This window comes from Gymnoscopelus microlampas (assembly GCF_963454915.1).
Source record: "Gymnoscopelus microlampas genome assembly, chromosome: 2".
NCBI classification, from domain to species: domain Eukaryota; kingdom Metazoa; phylum Chordata; class Actinopteri; order Myctophiformes; family Myctophidae; genus Gymnoscopelus; species Gymnoscopelus microlampas.
The window spans coordinates 49,990,248-50,009,690 of record NC_139939.1 but is presented as its reverse complement, the minus strand read 5'-3'; the positions used below and the strand labels follow the sequence as shown (position 1 = coordinate 50,009,690).

Sequence of the window (19,443 nt, the reverse complement as noted above, 5' to 3'; positions counted from 1 at the left end):
TGGCAAAGGAATTTAAAATGAAATGAAATTAATAATATTAATTAGGGGTGGGGGTAGGACAAAAAAAGAGGGAAAGTAGGGGTTGAGCAGGGGGAGTAGGACAGAGGCACTATGTCCTCCCAGTGGGTCTTCACACTGGCGGGTGAGCCAGTAGGGTACAACAGTAGTGACAAGCAGCGGGAGAAAGTGGCATAATGACTAAATTGGGATCTTAGGGTGTGCTCCCCCTGGCCTTTGTCTTTCTAGATGTACCTAGAAGGCAGTAGTAGCATAGTGGTTGGTCAGATACCAGGGCGTGTCCACTAAATGTGGGCCTGTGCAGCAGACCCCTGGGGACCACTGGCCTGGGGTCGTGAGACATTCAGTTACCAATTGTGTGGCCATGATGAGGAGGCCCAGTAGGAGTCTTGGTGAAGGGGAGGCTGAGTTCTGCCAGGAGAACACTCACTGTACACTCGTTTCTGCTTCGCTGCTGACCACACCAGCAACCTGTATGCGAGGTGGCAAGTACAAAAAAAAACATTGACAACAAAACAGGTACACTGACTCAGTGCCATTTGAGTTGCATAGTGATAAGGTGTGAATTAAGTTACAGTATGATCATTCCCTCAGCATCAACATGCCAGAGGCAATGCACCTGAACAAGCGGCGACTATGACATCTTGGGGTGAGAACGGGTTGCCTTCAAAGATACATATGGATAGATACTGTATGCTGCCAGGTAAAAGTTGTAATGACTACTACAACGAAAATGTATGTGCTTAAAATGTCCTTCAGAAATGCAAGGATACAGAGTGAATTCATAAAGTGAAAACATTAGATTGAAATAACAAAAAAATCTGCTCACCTTTTTCGCTTCCCTGACTCCCTTTTCTTCTCTTTGGAATTTCGCTTTGGTGACAGTATCGACGGTTGATTGCTGTCCAGTTTGGCCTTCATTCAGTGACAGGTCTGAGTTCTGCTCTAGTGTCTTTAAAATGTTCTGCTCCAGTCCTGCTAGCTTTTCTAAAATCTTCTGTTGCTCCTCTGAATTGTTCGCAGGATCAGAGTTGGCTCGAGCTATAGAATTTCTAACAAACGTCAGCTGCTTCTTTAGCCTCTTTTGAAGACTTCTTTTTGCCTTGATTTGCAAAAGTTTCCGTTGCCTCTTATTTTCCCTTTTTCTTGCGTTTTTCTGTTGATGCCAGGAGGAGGAAGGAGGAGGTGGAATGTCATTGGACCCATGGTTCCTAGCTGTTAAGGAAGCACTGTTACTAGCGTCACTATGGTAGTCAGTGTGCTCTGAGTGCTGGATAGCATTGATGGCGTGAGGGTAACAAAGGTCTGATTGCTGTCCAGTTTGGCATTCACTCAGTGACTGGACTGAGTTCTGCTTTAGTTTCATTAAAAGGCCCTTTTCCTTTGCTGCTAGCTTCTGTCGCGTCTCGGAATTGTACGCAGGGTTACCGTTTGCTCGAGCTTCATTATGTATAAGCTTTCTAATATAATTCAGCTCCTTCTTTAGCTTAGTGTTAGAAAGCCTTTTTCCTCCTGAAAGGCTGAGAAATTAAGTGTTCTTTTCAATTTGGCCCACGCTCTGTGACAGGTCTGAGTTTAAGTAGGAATGTCCAGGTGCATCGTTGCAACCAGCAGGTGGTTGTGGATGAGGGTAAACCTGGCCAAGTAAGGCTCCAGTGTCAGCAGAGCGACAAACAGGATTCATTGAATGACAAAAACCAGGGGGATTGGAGGAGGAAGCTGGGCTGTCATTGGACCCAGAGTTCTGGACAGTATTGATGGCGTGAGGGTAACAAAGGTCTGATTGCTGTCCAGTTTGGCCTTCACTCAGTGACAGGTCTGAGTTCTGCTCTAGTCTCTTTAAAATATTCTGTTCCTTTCCTGCTAGCTCTTGTAAAAACGTGTGTTCCATCTCTGAATTATTCGCAGGGTCATCGTTCATTAGAGCTATAACCTTTCTAATCGTATTTAGGTCCTGCTTTAGATTAGACAATTCTTGTCCATTTATTTGTTCTGCAGGGTTCTGCTCCTTTTTCGTCAGGTTTGCATGTATTTCCTCTTCTGTTGGCAGGTCTACTTCCAACTGCTGTTGCATGCTTCTCTGACTTCCTTTTCGTCCTTCCAGGCCTGATTGCTGTCCAGTTTGGCCTTCCCTCAGTGACAGGTCGGGTTTCTGCTCTAGTCTCTTCAAAATGTCCTGCTCCACTCTTGCTAGCTTTTGTAATTTCTTCTGTTTCTCCTGATAATTGATCAGAGGGTCACAGTGTACTCGAGCTATAGAATTTCTGCACCAGAACACCAGCTGCTTCCATATCCGCTTTTCTACCACTGTTGCCTTTCCTAAAAGAAGTTGCTTTTGCCTCTTATTTTTGCTCTGCCTCCTTTTATTTCCAGTACCTCTAGACTTCTCAGTATTAATGATGTGGAGGTAATGAGAGCCTGATGTCTGTTCAGTTTGGCCCTCACTCAGTGACAGGTCTGAGTCTAAGTAGGAATGTTCAAGTGCATCGTTGCAACCGGCATGCGGATGTGGGTAAACCTGGCCAGGTAAGGCTCCAGTGTCAGCAGAGGGACATACAGGATTCGTTGAATTACAAAAACCAGGGGGATAGGAGGAGGAAGCTGGGCTGACATTGGACCCAGAGTTCTGGACAGTATTGATGGCGTGAGGGTGACCAAGGTCAGATTGCTGTCCAGTTTGGCCTTCACTCAGTGACAGGTCTGAGTTCTGCTCTAGTCCAAGTATTTGTTCTGCAGGGTTCTGCTCCTTTTTTGTCAGGTTTGCATCCATTTCCTCTTCTGTTGGCAATTCTACTTCCAACTGCTGTCCTTGTATGCTTCTGACTTTCTTTTTGTCCTTCCTTTTGTTCTGCCATTTTCTTTTCTTCTGGTCCGAGTTCTGGTCTAGTCTCTGTAAAATGTTCTGTTCCTTTCCTGCTAGCTCTTGTAAAAACTTGTGTTCTTTCTCTGAATTATTTGCAGAGTTACGGTTCACTAGAGCCATTACCTTTCTAATCGTATTTAGCTCCTGCTTTAGATTAGACCATTCTGGTCCAAGTATTTGTTCTGCAGGGTTCTGCTCCTTTTTTGTCAGGTTTGCATCCATTTCCTCTTCTGTTGGCAATTCTACTTCCAACTGCTGTCCTTGTATGCTTCTCTGACTTTCTTTTTGTACTTCCTTTTGTTCTGCCATTTTATTTTCTTCTCTTTGGAATTTCGCTTTGGTGACAGTATTGATGGTGTTAAGGTAACGAAGGCTTGATTGCTGTCCAGTTTGGCCTTGACTCTTCTTCTGCAGTAGTATCTTTACAATGTCCTGATCCACTCCTGTTAGCTTTTCTAATTTCTTCTGTTTCTCCTCTGAATTGATCAGAGGGTCACAGTGTACTCGAGCTATAGAATTTCTAACAAACCGCAGCTGTTTCCGTAATCGCCTTTTCCCCGGCGTTGCCTTTGTCAAAAGAAGTTGCTTTTTCCGCTTTTTTTTGCTCTGCCTTCCTTTATTTCCAGTACCCCCAGGATTCTCAGTATTAATGATGTGGAGGTAATGAGAGCCTGATCTCTGTTCAGTTTGGCCCTCACTCAGTGACAGATCTGAGTCAAAGTAGGAATGTCCAAGTGCATCGTTGCAATCAGCAGGTGGATGTGGGTAAACCTGGCCAGGTAAGGCTCCAGTGTCAACAGAGGGCCATGCAGGATTCATTGAATGGCAAAAACCAGGGGGATAGGAGGAGGAAGCTGGGCTGTCATTGGACCCAGAGTTCTGGACAGTATTGATGGCGTGAGGGTAACAAAGGTCTGATTGCTGTCCAGATTGGCCTTCACTCAGTGACAGATCTGTGTTGAAGTGAGAATGTCCAGGTGCATTGTTGCAACCAGCAGGTGGTTGTGGATGAGGGTAAACCTGACCAAACAAGGCTCCAGTGTCAGCAGAGGGACATAAAGGAGTCATTGAATAATTACAAAAACCAGGGGGATAGGAGGAGACAGAAGGTGGGATGACCTTGGACCCATAGTTCAAGGAAGCACCGTTACTAGTGTCACTGTGGTATGCAGTGTACTCTGAGTGCTGGACTGAAGTGTGTGTTGGAATTGCAGATGCAACATCAGCATTGTACAATGGAGTTGCACATGCAGCAAGATATTCTGGGTTCTCTGGATACTGATGGCCACCAGAAGAGCTATCTCTGGAGGCAATTCTATTCTCGTCTCTATCACCATCTCGTTCTCTCCCTCTGCTTCGCTGTCTAAAGTGTAGGTATTCAGAACTTTGTTCTCTGCTCTCCCTGAAGGTTTTGCTGGGGGAATGCTGATGATGGGAGGGACTAGAACTATGGCTGTCAGACACTGAGGTGGATGAAGAGGAAGGACCGTGATCACCTTGTACATGCTGCCGACTTCTCTTGCTCAGCGCTGTGCTGTCCAACCTCTGTTTGGTATCACTCTTTCTGCCATAGAGCCTCTCCTGTGTACGTTCTGCTAGTTTGCACTGGTCATCTGCATCCAGGCTAAAACCAATTGTCTTCAGAATGTTTTGGAGATCTTCCTGATGCTGCTCCAGTTTGAGTTTCTTCTCCTCCACCACTGGGGGAGACCTGGATCTACGACTAGAGCCAAAATGGCTACCGCCTCTATCATCACTCTGATTAGATTTCTCCTCAGACTGGATGTTTCTTTTACCGCCCGCATGGGATATATCTTGATTGAGTAGTTCAGTATTCCTTTCTTCACTGCAAGACTGACGGTCCCTCTGCCCAGCTCCACGTTGTAATCGTTGGCTCTCACTCTTCCACACATCTTCCTTCACAACAGGGCTTTGACTATGTAGAAGCTCCTGACCAGTAAGATCATCATTGACTATTTTAGTCAGCATTTCAATGTCCACCCCTTTGTTAAGTACACTGAGGAAACGCTGGAATCCCTTTAAAACCAACATATTTTCCGCAATTGTGGTAGAAGGGCTCTGACTGGGAGGTTGTGGTTTAACATCAGGAACCTGCCGAAGGGCACATGTAAGAAAACATCACAAGTTTACTGTGGAGAGTGGAGCATGCATCAGTAAATTAGAACTTTGAGTGAGCTTCAGTACTTCACAAGCTTACTCATTTCTTTTACATTTTCAAGACATTGTTAGACAGTGTGTGTGTGTGTGTGTGTGTGTGTGTGTGTGTGTGTGTGTGTGTGTGTGTGTGTGTGTGTATATAGTTGCATGCCATGGCTAATTATGAATTCATGTTAACGTGCAGTTGGACAGGCGTTCCTAATAAAGTGGCCGGTGAGTGTGTATATATATTACATTACAAAAATATGCATGGAGGTCAGGAATCTTACAATAGTTTGATAAGTGTTCAACAAAGCTACACACCTCCCCATGTGAATCCAATACACCAGAATGACGGTGCCTGTTCAGCAAAGCTTTCACTCTGAGTTTCAGAGGATGGTCATCTTTGTTCAAGGTCGACGTATTTGTCTTCTCCACAGGATTAGGTGATGGAAGGTGGTCAGATGGAGTGGAGAAGGCCTGAGCAGATTGAAGGAAAAATAGTTCATTACACCATGAGGCACTCAGGCACATATAGACATCTACACTACTATAAAACGTGTGTAGTATTAATCAAAGAAATAGCCACAGATTCCCCAGTCCTCAAAGTTGGAGACATGCAATCAAACACAAATGTTTCGGCCATGAAGCCTTCATCAGGCTGATGATTCGTAGCCAAAACAGTGCATGATTAAATGTCACCAACTATGAGGACTGAAGAATGTGTGGCTATTTCATTGGTTCTCAAAGTGGGGTCCGGGGACCCCCAGGGGTACTTGAGGGGGTTCCAGGGGGTCCCCAGCTAAATGATGGACAGGAACCAAATGGACCCTTATGGGTCCATTTGGTTCCATTTGTACACTCTCAGTTAAATTAACATTGATTTTACAATGTGAATTGGGGTCCCAGAGATATAAATGCCATTAAATGGGGGTCCGTAGCCCTAATGCATGTCAAACTGGGGGTCCTTGAGATTAAAATGGTTGAGAACCACTGGGCTATTTCTTTGATTAGCCAAACATTTTCCATTGCAGCAACTCATTAGGTGTCAGGGCATGTACATAATTGTATTTACAGATTGAATGTAACAAACAAGCAAGTGTTCTAACTTCTTTCAGAAGGCAAATGTCAAGATGGAAATATCCATTAGTAAGAATTCTGTTTGCATAGATACAGTATGTCAGATAAATCAACTCGCCACACACCTTTGCAAGAACACCATCGGGCCACCTTCGCTGCAAAATAACATTCACCCTCTCTTTCAGTGGTCTATTGTTGTAGGCTGAAGACCGTTTACTATTGGAAAAACCTATATCCTTTTCTCCTGTACTCATAAAGAGCTGAGTATTTCTTACAGAACTGTCCACTTTACTACGTGAGAGATCCTCTTCCCATTCTTCTTTAAACATCCGAGATGGCGTCTTTGCTTTTAGAAATGGCTCCGTTCTTTTCATAGCAATAGTAGCTTTCTTCAGACTTATCTGTTCCTCAATCTGTTGAAGTTCTCTCCTCTTCCTTCCCAACTCCTTATCTACCTTACTCAGCTCCAATGGGTCTCCGTCTAGGTCTGTGGCCATTTCTGGGCTGAAGTTATTGGAATCCAGCCTGTAGGGCCTATGGGATGAAGGATTATGATGCTCCATGTCTGCATTAGTACCCATCATGGTATGTGGTCTTTTTTTGTGGTTTGTTGAATAACCACAATATGGGTCATTCTCTGTCTGTTCCCTGGAATCAGTCCTCTGTCTTGGATCAAGGACTTCCCATTGTCTCTGCTGAGTGTATTGCCAGTCTGCAGGATTAGTTGTTGATCCGTTCCAGTTCATGTTGGTAGGTTATTACTGCAAAGTAAAACAAGGGGGAAAACAACAAACAAGTGTAATCAGTGTCCAAGGAACTAACAGCACCTGTCTATTTCTGCTTTCATATTCTACAAATGTAAACACATTTCTAGGTACATAAGCAGTGGTGTAAAGTAACTAAGTACATTTACTCAAGGACTGTACTACTAAAAACTGGTACTCAAGTCTCAAGTACCAGTTTTCAGTACTTTCACTTCTACTCCACTACATCTCGGAGGCAAATATTGTACTTTTACTCAACTGCAATTATTTGAAAACTTTAGTTATAGTTACTTTGTAGATTTTGATTATTATTACAAAACACACACCACCCCAGCCCTATATACATTTCGGCCATTTGAAAATAGCCAATCTACAAGCTCACAACGCGTCGCGATTAAATCCTTTTGTATCTTATGAGATAAACCAAATTGAACCCCATTTGTACACTTTCATAGTTACATAACAAATGTAACTCACTTGTACCGACATTGTTTACTGGAGCCGCTCTCCCGTCTCCACCAAAACATGCGTGTTCATTTCACTTCACAAGTGCAAAACAGTAACATTTAGCTGTTACAGTTACAGGATATAGGCCTACCTATAATAATAACTCAATGACCATAAACATAAAAGTCTGACGGGAGGAAGAGAGCTAAAAGGTTAGCCATATAGCCAATAACATTAGCCAAAGAGCCAGCCCAGCTGATAGGATAACGGAACGGAGCCGGAACACAAACACGGCTAACTTCAAGTGTTGCCAGGTTTTGGGAGAGAAATAAGCAACCAGGTCTAGGAAAACAAGTCCAAAAGATGCGACTAAACACATGAGCAGAGCCAGAGCACTGTCTTAAACCTACATTTACAGCTCTATCTACAAGCTCACGAACCACAATTTCAGAACCACTCGTTTAAATAACAATTAAAACATTTGGAAACAAGCCTAAATAAGCAACTTTACAAAGAAACAAGCCCAAAGTCGCCTATAATAAGCAGTCATGGCAACACTAGTGGGCAGACGCCTTTTTAGGAGACCGGAAGCAGTAGAGTTAACGTAAACACAGCTTCTGAAGCATTCTTTATCATTATTATTATTATAAGTAAAGTCTACTAATTCCAATGGAAGAGTGAAGGTGAACACAGCTTCTGGACCATTCTTTATCATTATTATTATTATTATAAGTCTATTCATTCCAATAGAAGAGTGAAGGTGAACACAGCTTGGACCATTCTTTATCATTATTATTATAAGTCTATTAATTCCAATGGAAGAGTGAAGGTGAACACAGCTTCTGGACCATTCTTTGCTCCATGGTCACTGAACTAAATATTGGACCCGATCGTCACAAGCCACACAATCTTCCCAAGACTTTCATACTAAAATGGCTTTTTTTCAGAGAGACAAATCAGGATAAAATCAACTTTATTATCGACCTTTTTTCCCCAGCAGTACTCTCGCGGGGTAAGCACTAGTAAACACAGGACGTTCGCGACATAATAACTATTAGTTATAAGACATTGCTATATGTCTTGACAACTATTTGTCCTCAGATGTTCTACACAGGTCGAGGTCGGATCTGTTATTGAGAGAAAACATATTCATCCCCCAGTTGATCTTCTAAACATAAAAGGGGAAGCACAAACAAAATAATGTTGTTTCCGTGTTAACTTTTACTTAATGTTTCTGTCCAGTGTCTAAACCGTTACATTTTATCAAGCTACACTATCAATCAGTCTTAAGATAGTGCTGGAGTCAAATTAGTATTCAGGTATAATTCAGAAAGAATACAACTTGCACACAATCTTTCTCAATTGCAGTTTCACATTTATTGCTAAACTTTTTATCAGAGACACTCAGAGCATATAGAAACATATGAGAAACAATGAAACACAATATCCACATGTACATATAATATACCTGTATATTATATATAATATTGTCAGCTATATGGAGAGCAATGCATTGTCACAGACAGTCATAACAAATGCAAAACCAAACAGAAAACAAGACCTACTGTAAATGCATTGAATAACACAATTAACCTGTATTACAATGTGTCAAGATCATCACCCTTTAATAATCAAGAGCATATATATATATAAGAATAATAGTTCTCTTTGAAATGTAAAAAAATAAATCAATATTGAACCCTTGGGCGAAGAAAAAAAAGTCTGCGCTCCAGTAGCACAAAAAAAGTACCTGCTCACCAAGCATTTGGCTTGGCGGCTTCGTGTCGATATCAAAACAATTGCCCGTGTTCAGAGCGGAGCCGGGCAGCAAGGGTGATCTTTGTGTTAATGCACGTACACATACTCAAACATGATGGTGCGGCATCATGTCAATGGGGAATTTAGCAGGGGGAGTAGGACAGAGGCGCTATGTTCTCCCAGTGGGTCCTCAGACTGGCAGGTGAGCCAGTAGGGCAGTGGTTCTCAAACTTTTTCATATGAAGGACCCCCAAATTGGCACTTATTAGCCTGCGGACCCCCATTTGAAAAGATATGCCAGGGACCCCCATAAGAGAAGATTTTTTACAGCTTTAGCAGTGATTCTCAACCATTTTCCTTTCAAGGACCCCCAGTTTGACATGCATTAGGCTACGGACCCCCATTTAATGGTCCATTTGGTTCCATTTGTACACTCTCAGAGTTACAGACCCATTTTGTTCCTAATCTATCATTTAGCCGGGGACCCCCTGGAACTCCCTCAAAGACCCCTGGGGGTCCCCCGACCCCACTTTGAGAACCAGTGCAGTAGGGTACAACAGTAGCGACAAGCAGCGGGAGAAAGTGGCATAATGACTACATTCATTGGGATCTTAGGGTGTGCTCCCCCTGGAACTTTGTTTTTCTAGACGTACCTAGAAGGCAGCAGTAGCATAGTGGTGGGCATGTCCACTAAATGTGGGCCTGCGCATCAGACCTCTGGGGACCTCTACATAAGACATACATAGGACCACAATGGAAACAAGTCCCCAGGACTTTTTTTGTGTCCTTCCTTTTAGCCTTAATGTCTGACTGTAGCTCGTGCTGTTTACATGTGTCCAATGAAGTATTCAATCAATCAAACTGCAGCTCTGCCATGATGAGGAGGCCCGGTAGAAGTCTTGGTGAAGGGGAGGCTGTGTTCTGCCAGGAGAACACTCACTGTACACTCGTTGCTGCTTCGCTGCTCACCACACCAGCAGCAGCAACCTGTATGCCAGATGGCAAGTACAATAAAGCATACACCATGAGTCCTAACCTTGGACCCTGGTCCACTTAAGATCGACAACAAATGAACAAAAGGAACATAGTATGAGTGTGTTGTGGTGCTCTGGTTTGTGTGTGTGTGTGTGTGTGTGTGTGTCTTGGGGGGGGGGGGGGGGGGGGTGCTTGTGGTGGGAGGATAGGTAACCTTTAGGGAGGAGAGAGTGTGCGTGTGTGTGTGTGTGTGTGCGCGTGTGTAAGGGTGGGGGTGTATGAGTGAAAGAGAGTGTATGTGCAGAGATGCGCATGCACGATTAAGAGAGGATTGTAAGTAACCGCAAACAATAACTGTTACTGCACTATTTATATTTGGACAATGTTGAAACGATGTTGAGAAACAAAACCCTCTTGGTCAAAAAAAAAAATGTCCTGAAATGCCCTGAACCCCAAGTTGTCATATTTCACCGCTTGGTAAGGTGCCCCAGACATCACTTTCTTCAATTTGGCAGTAAAAAACATTGACAACAAAACAGGCACGCTGACTCTGTGCCATTTGAGTTCCATAGCGATAAGGTGTGAATCAAGTTACAGTATGATCATTCCCTCAGCGTCGTCAACATGGTATACGCAATGCACCTGAACAAGCGGCGACTATGACATCTTGGGGTGAGAGCGTGTTGCCTTCAAAGATACATATATTATGGATACTGTATGCTGCCAGCTAAAAGTTGTAATAACTACAACGAAAATGTATACTTAAAATGTCCTTCAGAAACGCAAGAATACAGAAAACATCAGATAAAAATTACTAAAAAGTGGTAAATGCTAGTTTGAAAGACAATAAATACAAATCTGCTCACCTTTTTCGTCAGGTTTCCATTTATTTCCTCTTCTGTTGGCAATTCTACTTCCAACTGCTGTCCTTGTATGCTTCTCTGACTTTCTTTTTGTCCTTCCTTTTGTCCTGCCATTTTATTTTCTTCTCTTTGAAATTTCGCTTTGGTGACAGTATCCATGGCTGATTGCTGTCCAGTTTGGCCTTCATTCAGTGACAGGTCTGAGTTCTGCTTAACCTGCTCTAGTCTCTTTAAAAGGTCCTGCTCTTCTCCTGCTAGCTTTTCTAAAATCTTCCGTTGCTCCTCTGAATTGTTCGCTGGATCAGACCTAGCTCGAGCTATAGAAATTCCAACAAACTTCAGCTCAGTCTTTATCTTATATATAAGACCTTCTTTAAGACGTCTCTTTTCCGACTTTTTTGTTTTTCTCTTAATCGTTGGCCTTATTTTCATTGGGGTGGACTCTGAGACAGTATTGATGGCGTGACAAATGCCTGATTTCTGTCCAGTTTGGCCTTCACTCAGTGACAGGTCTGAGTTCTGCTCCAGTCTGATTAAAATGTTCTGTTCCCTTCCTGCTAGCTCTTGCAAAAACTTGTGATTCCTAGGGTCACGGTTCATTAGATCTATAACCTTTCTAGTCGTATTTAGCTCCCGGTTTAGATTGTCTAATCTAGAGTTGGAGAGTTCTTGTCCATTTACTTGTCCGGACGTTTTATTTTTTGGTATTTGCATATCAGTGAGTTTTGTCTGACAGTGAGGGTTGATGTTGAGGTAATGAGGTAATGACCGCTGTCCAGTTTGGCCCTCAATCAGTGACAGATTTGTGTTAAAGTAAGAATGTCCAAGTGCAGTGTTGCAGGCAGCAGGTGGATATGGATGAGGGTAATCCTGGCCAAACAAGGCTCCATTGTCAGCAGAGGGACATAAGGGAGTCGTTGAATAATTACAAAAACGAGGGGGATAGGAGGAGGAAGAAGGTGGAATGACATTGGACCCATAGTTCCAAGCTGTTGAGGAAGCACCATTACTAGTGTCACTGTGGTAGGCAGTGTACCCTGAGTGCTGGACAGTATTGATGGCATGAGGGTAACCAAGGTCGGATCGCTGTCCAGTTTGGCATTCACTCAGGACTGAGTTCTGCTTTAGTTTCATTAAAAGGCCCTGTTCCTTTGCTGCTAGCTTCTGTCGCGTCTCGGAATTGTACGGAGACGCAGGGTAACCGTTTTCTCGAGCTATAACCTTTCTAATTCTCTTCAACTCCTTCTTTAGCTTATTGTTATAAAGCCTTTTTCCTCTTGAACTGATGCGAAATGAAGCGTTCTTTTCAATTTGGCCCACGCTCTGTGACAGGTCTGAGTTTAAGTAGGAATGTCCAGGCGCATCGTTGCAACCAGCCGGTGGTTGTGGATGAGGGTAAACCTGGCCAAGTAAGGCTCCAGTGTCAGCAGAGCGACAAACAGGATTCATTGAATGACAAAAACCAGGGGGATAGGAGGAGGAAGCTGGGCTGTCATTGGACCCAGAGTTCTGGACAGTATTGATGGCGTGAGGGTGACCACGATCAGATTGCTGTCCAGTTTGGCCTTCACTCAGTGACAGGTCTGAGTTCTGCTCTAGTCTCTTTACAATGTTCTGTTCCTTTCCTGCTAGCTCTTGTAAAAACGTGTGTTCCTTCCCTGAATTATTCGCAGGGTCACGGTTTACTAGAGCTATAACCTTTCTATTCGTATTTAGCTCCTGCTTTGAGTGCTGGACTGAAGTGTATGTTGGAATTGCAGATGCGGCATCACCAGAAATGTATGTTGGAATTGCAGAGGCAACATCTGAATTATACGTTGGAATTGCAGATGCTGCATCAGAATTATACACTGGAATTGCAAATGCAGTATTAGAATGATACGTTGGAATTGCAGATGCAGTATCAGAATGATACGTTGGAATTGCAGATGCAGTATCAGAATGACACGTTGGAATTGCAGATGCAGTATCAGAATGATACGTTGGAATTGCAGATGCAGCATCAGGATAAGGAACGAGATATCCTGGGGTCTCTGGATACTGATGGCGAGCAGGAGCGCTATCTCTGTAAACAATTGTATTATTGTCTTTATCACCATCTCGTTCTCTCTCTTGCTCTCTCCCACTCCCTCTGCTTCTCTGTCTAGAGTGTTGGTATTCAGAACATTGTGTTTGTTCTCTGCTATCCATGAAGGTTTTGCTGCAGGAATGCTGATGCCGGGACGGACTAGAATTAGGGCTGTCAGACACTGAGGTGAATGAAGAGGAAGGACTGTGAGGATTTTGTAAGTTCTGCTGACGTTTCTCGCTCACCCTTGTGCTGTCCAACTTCTGTTTAGTTTCATTCTTTATCCCATAGAGCCTCTCCTGTGTACGTTCTGCCAGTTTACACATGTCATCTGCATCCAGACTAAAACCAATGGTCTTCAGAATGTTTTGCAGCTCTTCCTCATGCTGCTCCAGTTTGGGTTTCTTCTCCTCCACCACTGGGGGAGACCTGGATCTACGTCTAGAGCCAAAATGGCAGCTGCCTCTATCATCACTGTGGTTGGATTTCTCCTCAGGCTGGATGTTTCTTTTACCTCCCCCATGAGAAATATCTTGATTGAGTAGTTCAGCCTTCCTCTCTTTACTGCAAGACAGACGGTCCCTCTGCCCAGCTCCACGTTGTAATCGTTGGCTCTCACTCTTGCAAACATCTGACTTTTCCTTCACCAGGCTATGCAGAAGCTCCTGACCAGTAGGGTGAAACTCCTCGTCATCATTGACTATTTTAGTCAGCATCTCAATGTCCACCCCTTTGTTAAGTACACTGAGGAAACGCTGGAATCCGTTGACAACCAAGTTATTTCCCCCCACTGTGGTACTAGGGCTCTCGCAGGAAGGGGGTGGTTTAACAACGGGGACCTACCGAAGGACACATACAAAAAAAACATCAGTTTGCTAAATAGTGAAGCATGCATCAGTTAATAAAAATAATTAAGTTAGCTTCTCAAGCATACTTATTTATTTTACACTTTCAAGACATGAGTCTAACCCGATAATAATGACAAAACTAATAACCTATGGGCCACCTGTTTGAGGGTGGTGTACTGGCCCAGTGGTTCTCAACCTGTGGGTCGGCACATGATTTTGGGAGTGTCCCCAGATGACAATTTAAGGACTTTTAAGACCTTTTTAATACCTCCAAAGAAAAAAAAATAAAGAAAAGAAAAATACCATTACTGCATCAAAAGTAATCAACAAACAAATTGTCAAATAATATAAGAAATGTGTGAAAATAGCCGATCTACTGTACAAGCTCTTGTAAATCGGCTATTTTCACAATATTTATCTGTGGAACCGAGTCAAACTAAATTGAATGCCTCAACTCCTACATTCCAAGTGCTTATCAGGGTGGGGGGACCCCAGTTCAAATATGATTATTTTGAGGGGTCATGTCCTGAAAAGGTTGAGAACCACTGTACTAGCCTACTCTGTCTATACACTGTAGGTATCAAGTGCAGTGTTTTCTCAGAGAGTTCCATGCAGGCGCTAAAAATAATCTCTCATCAGCATATTAAATGTTCAATATTCTATCGTGAGCCAAAACAGTCACCATAGATATGGTTTTCCTGATGTGGGAATCAGCAACATTCCATCAACAATTTACGAGTGTAAATCTCTGTCTCCGCCAGGCCTAAGACAGAGACTGTGTTTTGCACCCTGTCTGTCCGTCCGTGAACAGCTCATCTCCGGCACTGTTATAGCGCCACCAGGAGGAGGCGCTATAATGAATTTTTCATATTCCTTCCTGAGATTGGCTTCCAAAGTTTGCAGGATTGGTTTGTTTTTAACAAAATGCGTCAAATCAATCATGAATGCAGCGTTTTTTTATATTACTCCTACAAATTTTGTCCAAACATCACACACATCAGTACACATTATAATCTCTAATAGTCAAGTGATCAATTTTTTATATTCCATCCTGATTGGTGAATTCCGAACATTGCTGGCCCACAATAACCTACCTGACCTTTTTTTCTAGTTAAAACTAAATCTAACAGGCAAGCACATATTACGTCTCTCTGCCCTTTTATTTTGAAAAACACATCAACGGTATACAGGTCACAGACTGATAATGATAGGGCAAAATAAAATGCAATGAAAACTGTTTTCTCAGGGTGGGTTGTCCCACCAAAAGTTGTTGTATTTTGTTTAAATCTTGATATTGATCATCAATTATAATGAAATAATGTTCACCTGGCTGTCTGTACTTTGAGCAGGTTAACGTATTTCATATCCAAAGTGGAAATTTGAATAAGAAATAAAGGTTGGGTACGTGATAGCAGTGATTACTATCACTAGTTTTATAACCCAGATATCACTTCCCGAAGTGGTGATGGTGGCTGAAGGAGTGTTCAACAAAGCTACAAACCTCCCCATGTGAATCCAACACACCAGAATTACGGTGCCTGTTCAGCAAAGCTTTCACTCGGAGTTTCAGAGGATGATCATCTTTGTTCATCGTATTTGTCTTCTCCACAGGATTAGGTGATGGAAGGTGGTCAGATGGAATGGAGATGGCCTGCGGTTAGAAGGAAAATTGTTCATAACACCATTTGAGGCAAAGATAGAGCTGGCATATAAATATATCTATATCTATAGTTTTTCTTTTTACTTTTTTTGGTCACCTTTATTTTAACAGCAATAGAATTTGCAAGGACAAAACAGCTATGAATCATGGTGTGTAGAGGATATATTAATCAATTATTACAATGCACACAGATACACCACAAGAATACACGCATGAAGGGCATGAGTAATCAAAGAAATAGCCACACATTCCGGTCCACAGTCCTAAGAGTTGCCGACATTCAATCAAACGCCAATATTTTGGCTATGAAGCCTTAATTTACCTACTATTGGTTCAAACGTTGTGCATGATTAGTTCACAACTATTGTTTACTTTATACTTATACTTAAGACTTCTGGTGATTAGTAGTTTCGTTCCCTACCTATGTTGAATGCACTTATTGTAAGTCGCTTTGGATAAAAGCGTCTGCTAAATGACTGTAATGTAATGTAATACTGTTCTTATTTCGATATCATGATTCTGTTGTGCTATGCCTTTTGTAGTGTCTGCACCATTGAAAATGAATGAGGGTTCTGCCCTCAATGTATTTAAGAGAAAATAAAGTTTGAATGAAATGAAGGCTAGCCGAAAAGTTGGTGTGTGATTTAATGTCACTGTAACTATGAAGTCTGTACAGCTATCTATTTGATGAGTTTATGCATTTTCCATACCCATGGGTATGCTGCAGCAACTCAATAGGTGTCCATACTTTCGTGTCATTCGTCTGTGTAGCGCATGCACTGCACATCATTTTATTTACAGACTGAATTTATCAATGTTCTTTGAGAATGTAAGTCAATATGTAAATCTATTAAGAATTCTGACTTCATAGATATGTATGTCAGATAAATCAACCTGCCACATACCTGTGAAAGAAAACCACCAGGCCACCTTTGCTGCAAAAGAACATTCACCCTCTCTTTCAGTGGTCTATAGCTGTAGGCTGAAGACCATTTACTACTGGAGAAACCTACACCCTTTTCTAGTGTATTCATAAAGGGCTGAGTATTTTTCACAGAACCGTCCACTCTGCTATGTGAGAGATCCTCTTCCAGTTCTTCTTTAAACATCCGACATGGTGTCTTTGCTTTTAAGGATGGCCCTGTTGTTTTCACATCATCAGTAGTTTTCTTGTGGAGTATCTTCTTCTCAATCTGTTGAAGTTCTCTCCTCTTCCTTGCCAACTCTTCAACTATCTTACTCAGTTCCTCTGGTTCGTTGTCTGGGTCTGATGTGACCATTTCTGTGTTACAGTTATTGGAATTCAGCCTGTATGACCTATGCCTATGGGATGACGGATTATGATGCTCCAATTCTTCATAAGTACCCATCATGGTATGTGGTATTTTGTTGTCATTCACTGAATAAGCACAATGTGGGACATTCTCTATCTTTTCCCTGGAATCAGTCCTCTGCCTTGGATCAATGCTTTCCCACTGTCTCTGGTGAGTGTATTGCCAGTCTGTAGGATTCATTGTTTACTCAGTTGTTCCAGTTCATATGTTGGTGGGATTATTTACTGCATAGTAAAACAAGGGATAAAACATATAGGTTTAATCAACAAATGTCCAACGGGACTACAACACATGCCTAGAGCTTTATTGCTATTCTACAACTATATGACCTATGACTTTGTTATCTCTACGAGTCTTAGCTACCACCCCCCCCCCAGATTTCCCTGGAATGTCAGCTCCAAATCCCGTACTTCTCCAAACATGTAAAATTGCAAAAAATATAAGGGGCTTACTCGCGTGTCCCAAATGTTAACTCGGTGTCCGGCGTATTTGTGCAATGTATTAGTTGATATGTTTCAATAAATAATTGTTTTAATCCCGTTTGTGGACGATTCTATCGGAAGTTAGTGAGGAGCGCATCCGGTGAAAACCGGAATTACACTCAATGTAAACAGGAAATAAACGAGAGGGGAATGGCGTTCGTTCGTCCACAAACGGGATTAAAACACTTCTTTGTTAAAGAATATCGACTAATACATTGCACAAATAGGCCGGACACGTTTTCGATCAAATACATCTACGAGAGTCTTTATCTAAGGCTACATCTGTACATTAATATAGAGAATGTACACACTTAAATTAGCTCAGATTAAATGAACTACAACTACCGACTTTTACCTTGAAATATAACTATCCACACGAGACCATCTTCAATCGCATGATCGCATCTCATCTCCAACGAAACATCATCAACATGTCCATTTCACATCATAGGGTGTAAAACACTATAAGCTGTAGGAGTGGGTGCTTTTGCACATTAAAAACTAAGATTTATCTTTTACTAGTGTTTGTTTGACTATGAAAATTAACGCGAGGAAGGAAGAAAGCTAAAGTTAGCCAACAACACATCTACAGTGTTGCCAGATTTTACGAGAGAAATAAGCAACCAGGTCTATGAAAACAAGCCCAAAAGAAGCGACTGGGGTACGGATTTTTGAAAATAGCCGATCTACAACGACGTGTTGTGAGCTTGTAGATTTATTTATTTTTTTAAGTGGGGGAAAACACTTTAACAAAAATAGGTAATTTGGGAATATTTGTTTTAACATTTTAACAACACAAATGTATAGGGGGGTCCCTGGCACAAAATATTTTCAGACACTACACTTTAGAAACAAACCCCAAAAACCGCGACCCGCAACTACCAATATTTACAAGCAACTTTACAGAATAACAAGCCCAAAGTCGCTTATAAATAAGCAGACATGGCAACACTGCACATCTAACTTATTCTGTGGTGCTCGAATGATACAGACTGCAAATATGATGCCACCACCTGGACGGAGTACGTTTTGCTTTGCTGTCTGTGCTATCCCTTCTCAGGCCTGGCTGGTCCATAGTCCATTCAGGCAGTGGTGGAACCAGTACTCTCATGTTTTACTTAAATTAAAGTATCAATACTGCAATGTAGAAATACCCTGTTACAAGTAAAAGTCTTTGATTGATTGATGTACTTTATTTAGTAAGACATGACCAGAATTCAAAATTTACTTGACTTAAAGTACAAAAGTGTTGGTATCAAAATGTACTTTAAGTACCAAAAGTAGAAAGTACTCATTATCCAGAAAGTCCTATTTCACAAGTTTTCAAATGTATGAAATGTTTAGAAGTCTTTTGAAAATAGCAGATCTACAAGCTCACAATGCGTCGCATCGCGACGCATTGTGAGCTTGTAGATCGGCTATTTTCAAATGGCCGAAATGTATATAGGGCTGGAGTGGGTAATGTATGTTTTATAATAATAATAAAAATCTATAAAGTAACCGGTAACTAAAGTTTTCAAATAATTGTAGTGGAGTAAAAGTACAATATTTGCCTCTGAGATGTAGTGGAGTAGAAGTACTGAAAATTGGAAATACTCAAGTAAAGTAAAAAATACTACTTAAGGAACAGTACTTGACTGCATACATGTACTGTACTTAGTTACTTTGTTTACACCACTGCATTCAGGATGTTGAAAACCACAAGAGTTAAGTAATAATTGTTTAATACAAAATGATGTATAGACTACTCATTGTGCAGAACAGCCCATTTAAAAATCCTATGGATTGTCATTCATGTAATTCATTCATGTGTTTATCACTTTAATGTTGCAGCTGGTAAAGATGGGGCTGATTTCAATTAATTCATGTGCTGCTTAGTATAACCTATAATATTGCATCATAATGTATCAGTTAATGTATGTTTTTTCTTTCATTAATAATTTAAATCTGCAAAGTAAATACAATATTTGTAGTGAAGTAGATATGAGTAGTCTAATGAGCATATCTCAAATACTATGACTGGTATTCAATATTATTTACTCTATTTGTAGAAATACATAATGAATCAAATCTAAATAAGGGGTTTCCACTTACTAACAGAAGAAATTCAGAGTAGTGTTCACTGT

At 41.7% G+C, this 19,443-nt stretch overlaps 1 protein-coding gene across 2 annotated transcripts; it reads right to left on the bottom strand.

Annotated features, from left to right (window-relative positions):
* Positions 1-1,529: 1,529 nt before the first annotated feature.
* LOC311058582 (uncharacterized protein) lies at positions 1,530-17,878 on the bottom strand. 2 transcript variants are annotated; one of them, XM_084076044.1, is made up of 5 exons: positions 17,673-17,878; positions 16,407-17,059; positions 15,343-15,492; positions 10,929-13,832; positions 6,553-6,879 (listed from the first exon to the last, which is right to left on the bottom strand). In XM_084076044.1, the coding sequence occupies exons 2-5, from the start codon at positions 17,013-17,015 to the stop codon at positions 6,877-6,879; spliced, it is 3,666 nt and encodes a 1,221-aa protein (XP_083932170.1). In that variant the 5' UTR covers positions 17,016-17,059; positions 17,673-17,878; the 3' UTR covers positions 6,553-6,876. The 2 variants fall into 2 exon arrangements, with proteins under 2 accessions (XP_083932169.1, XP_083932170.1); XM_084076043.1 differs by lacking the exons at positions 10,929-13,832; positions 15,343-15,492; positions 16,407-17,059; positions 17,673-17,878 and adding exons at positions 1,530-4,993; positions 5,363-5,518; positions 7,360-7,527 and having other exon boundaries at positions 6,244-6,879.
* Between the last annotated feature and the right edge of the window lie 1,565 nt (positions 17,879-19,443).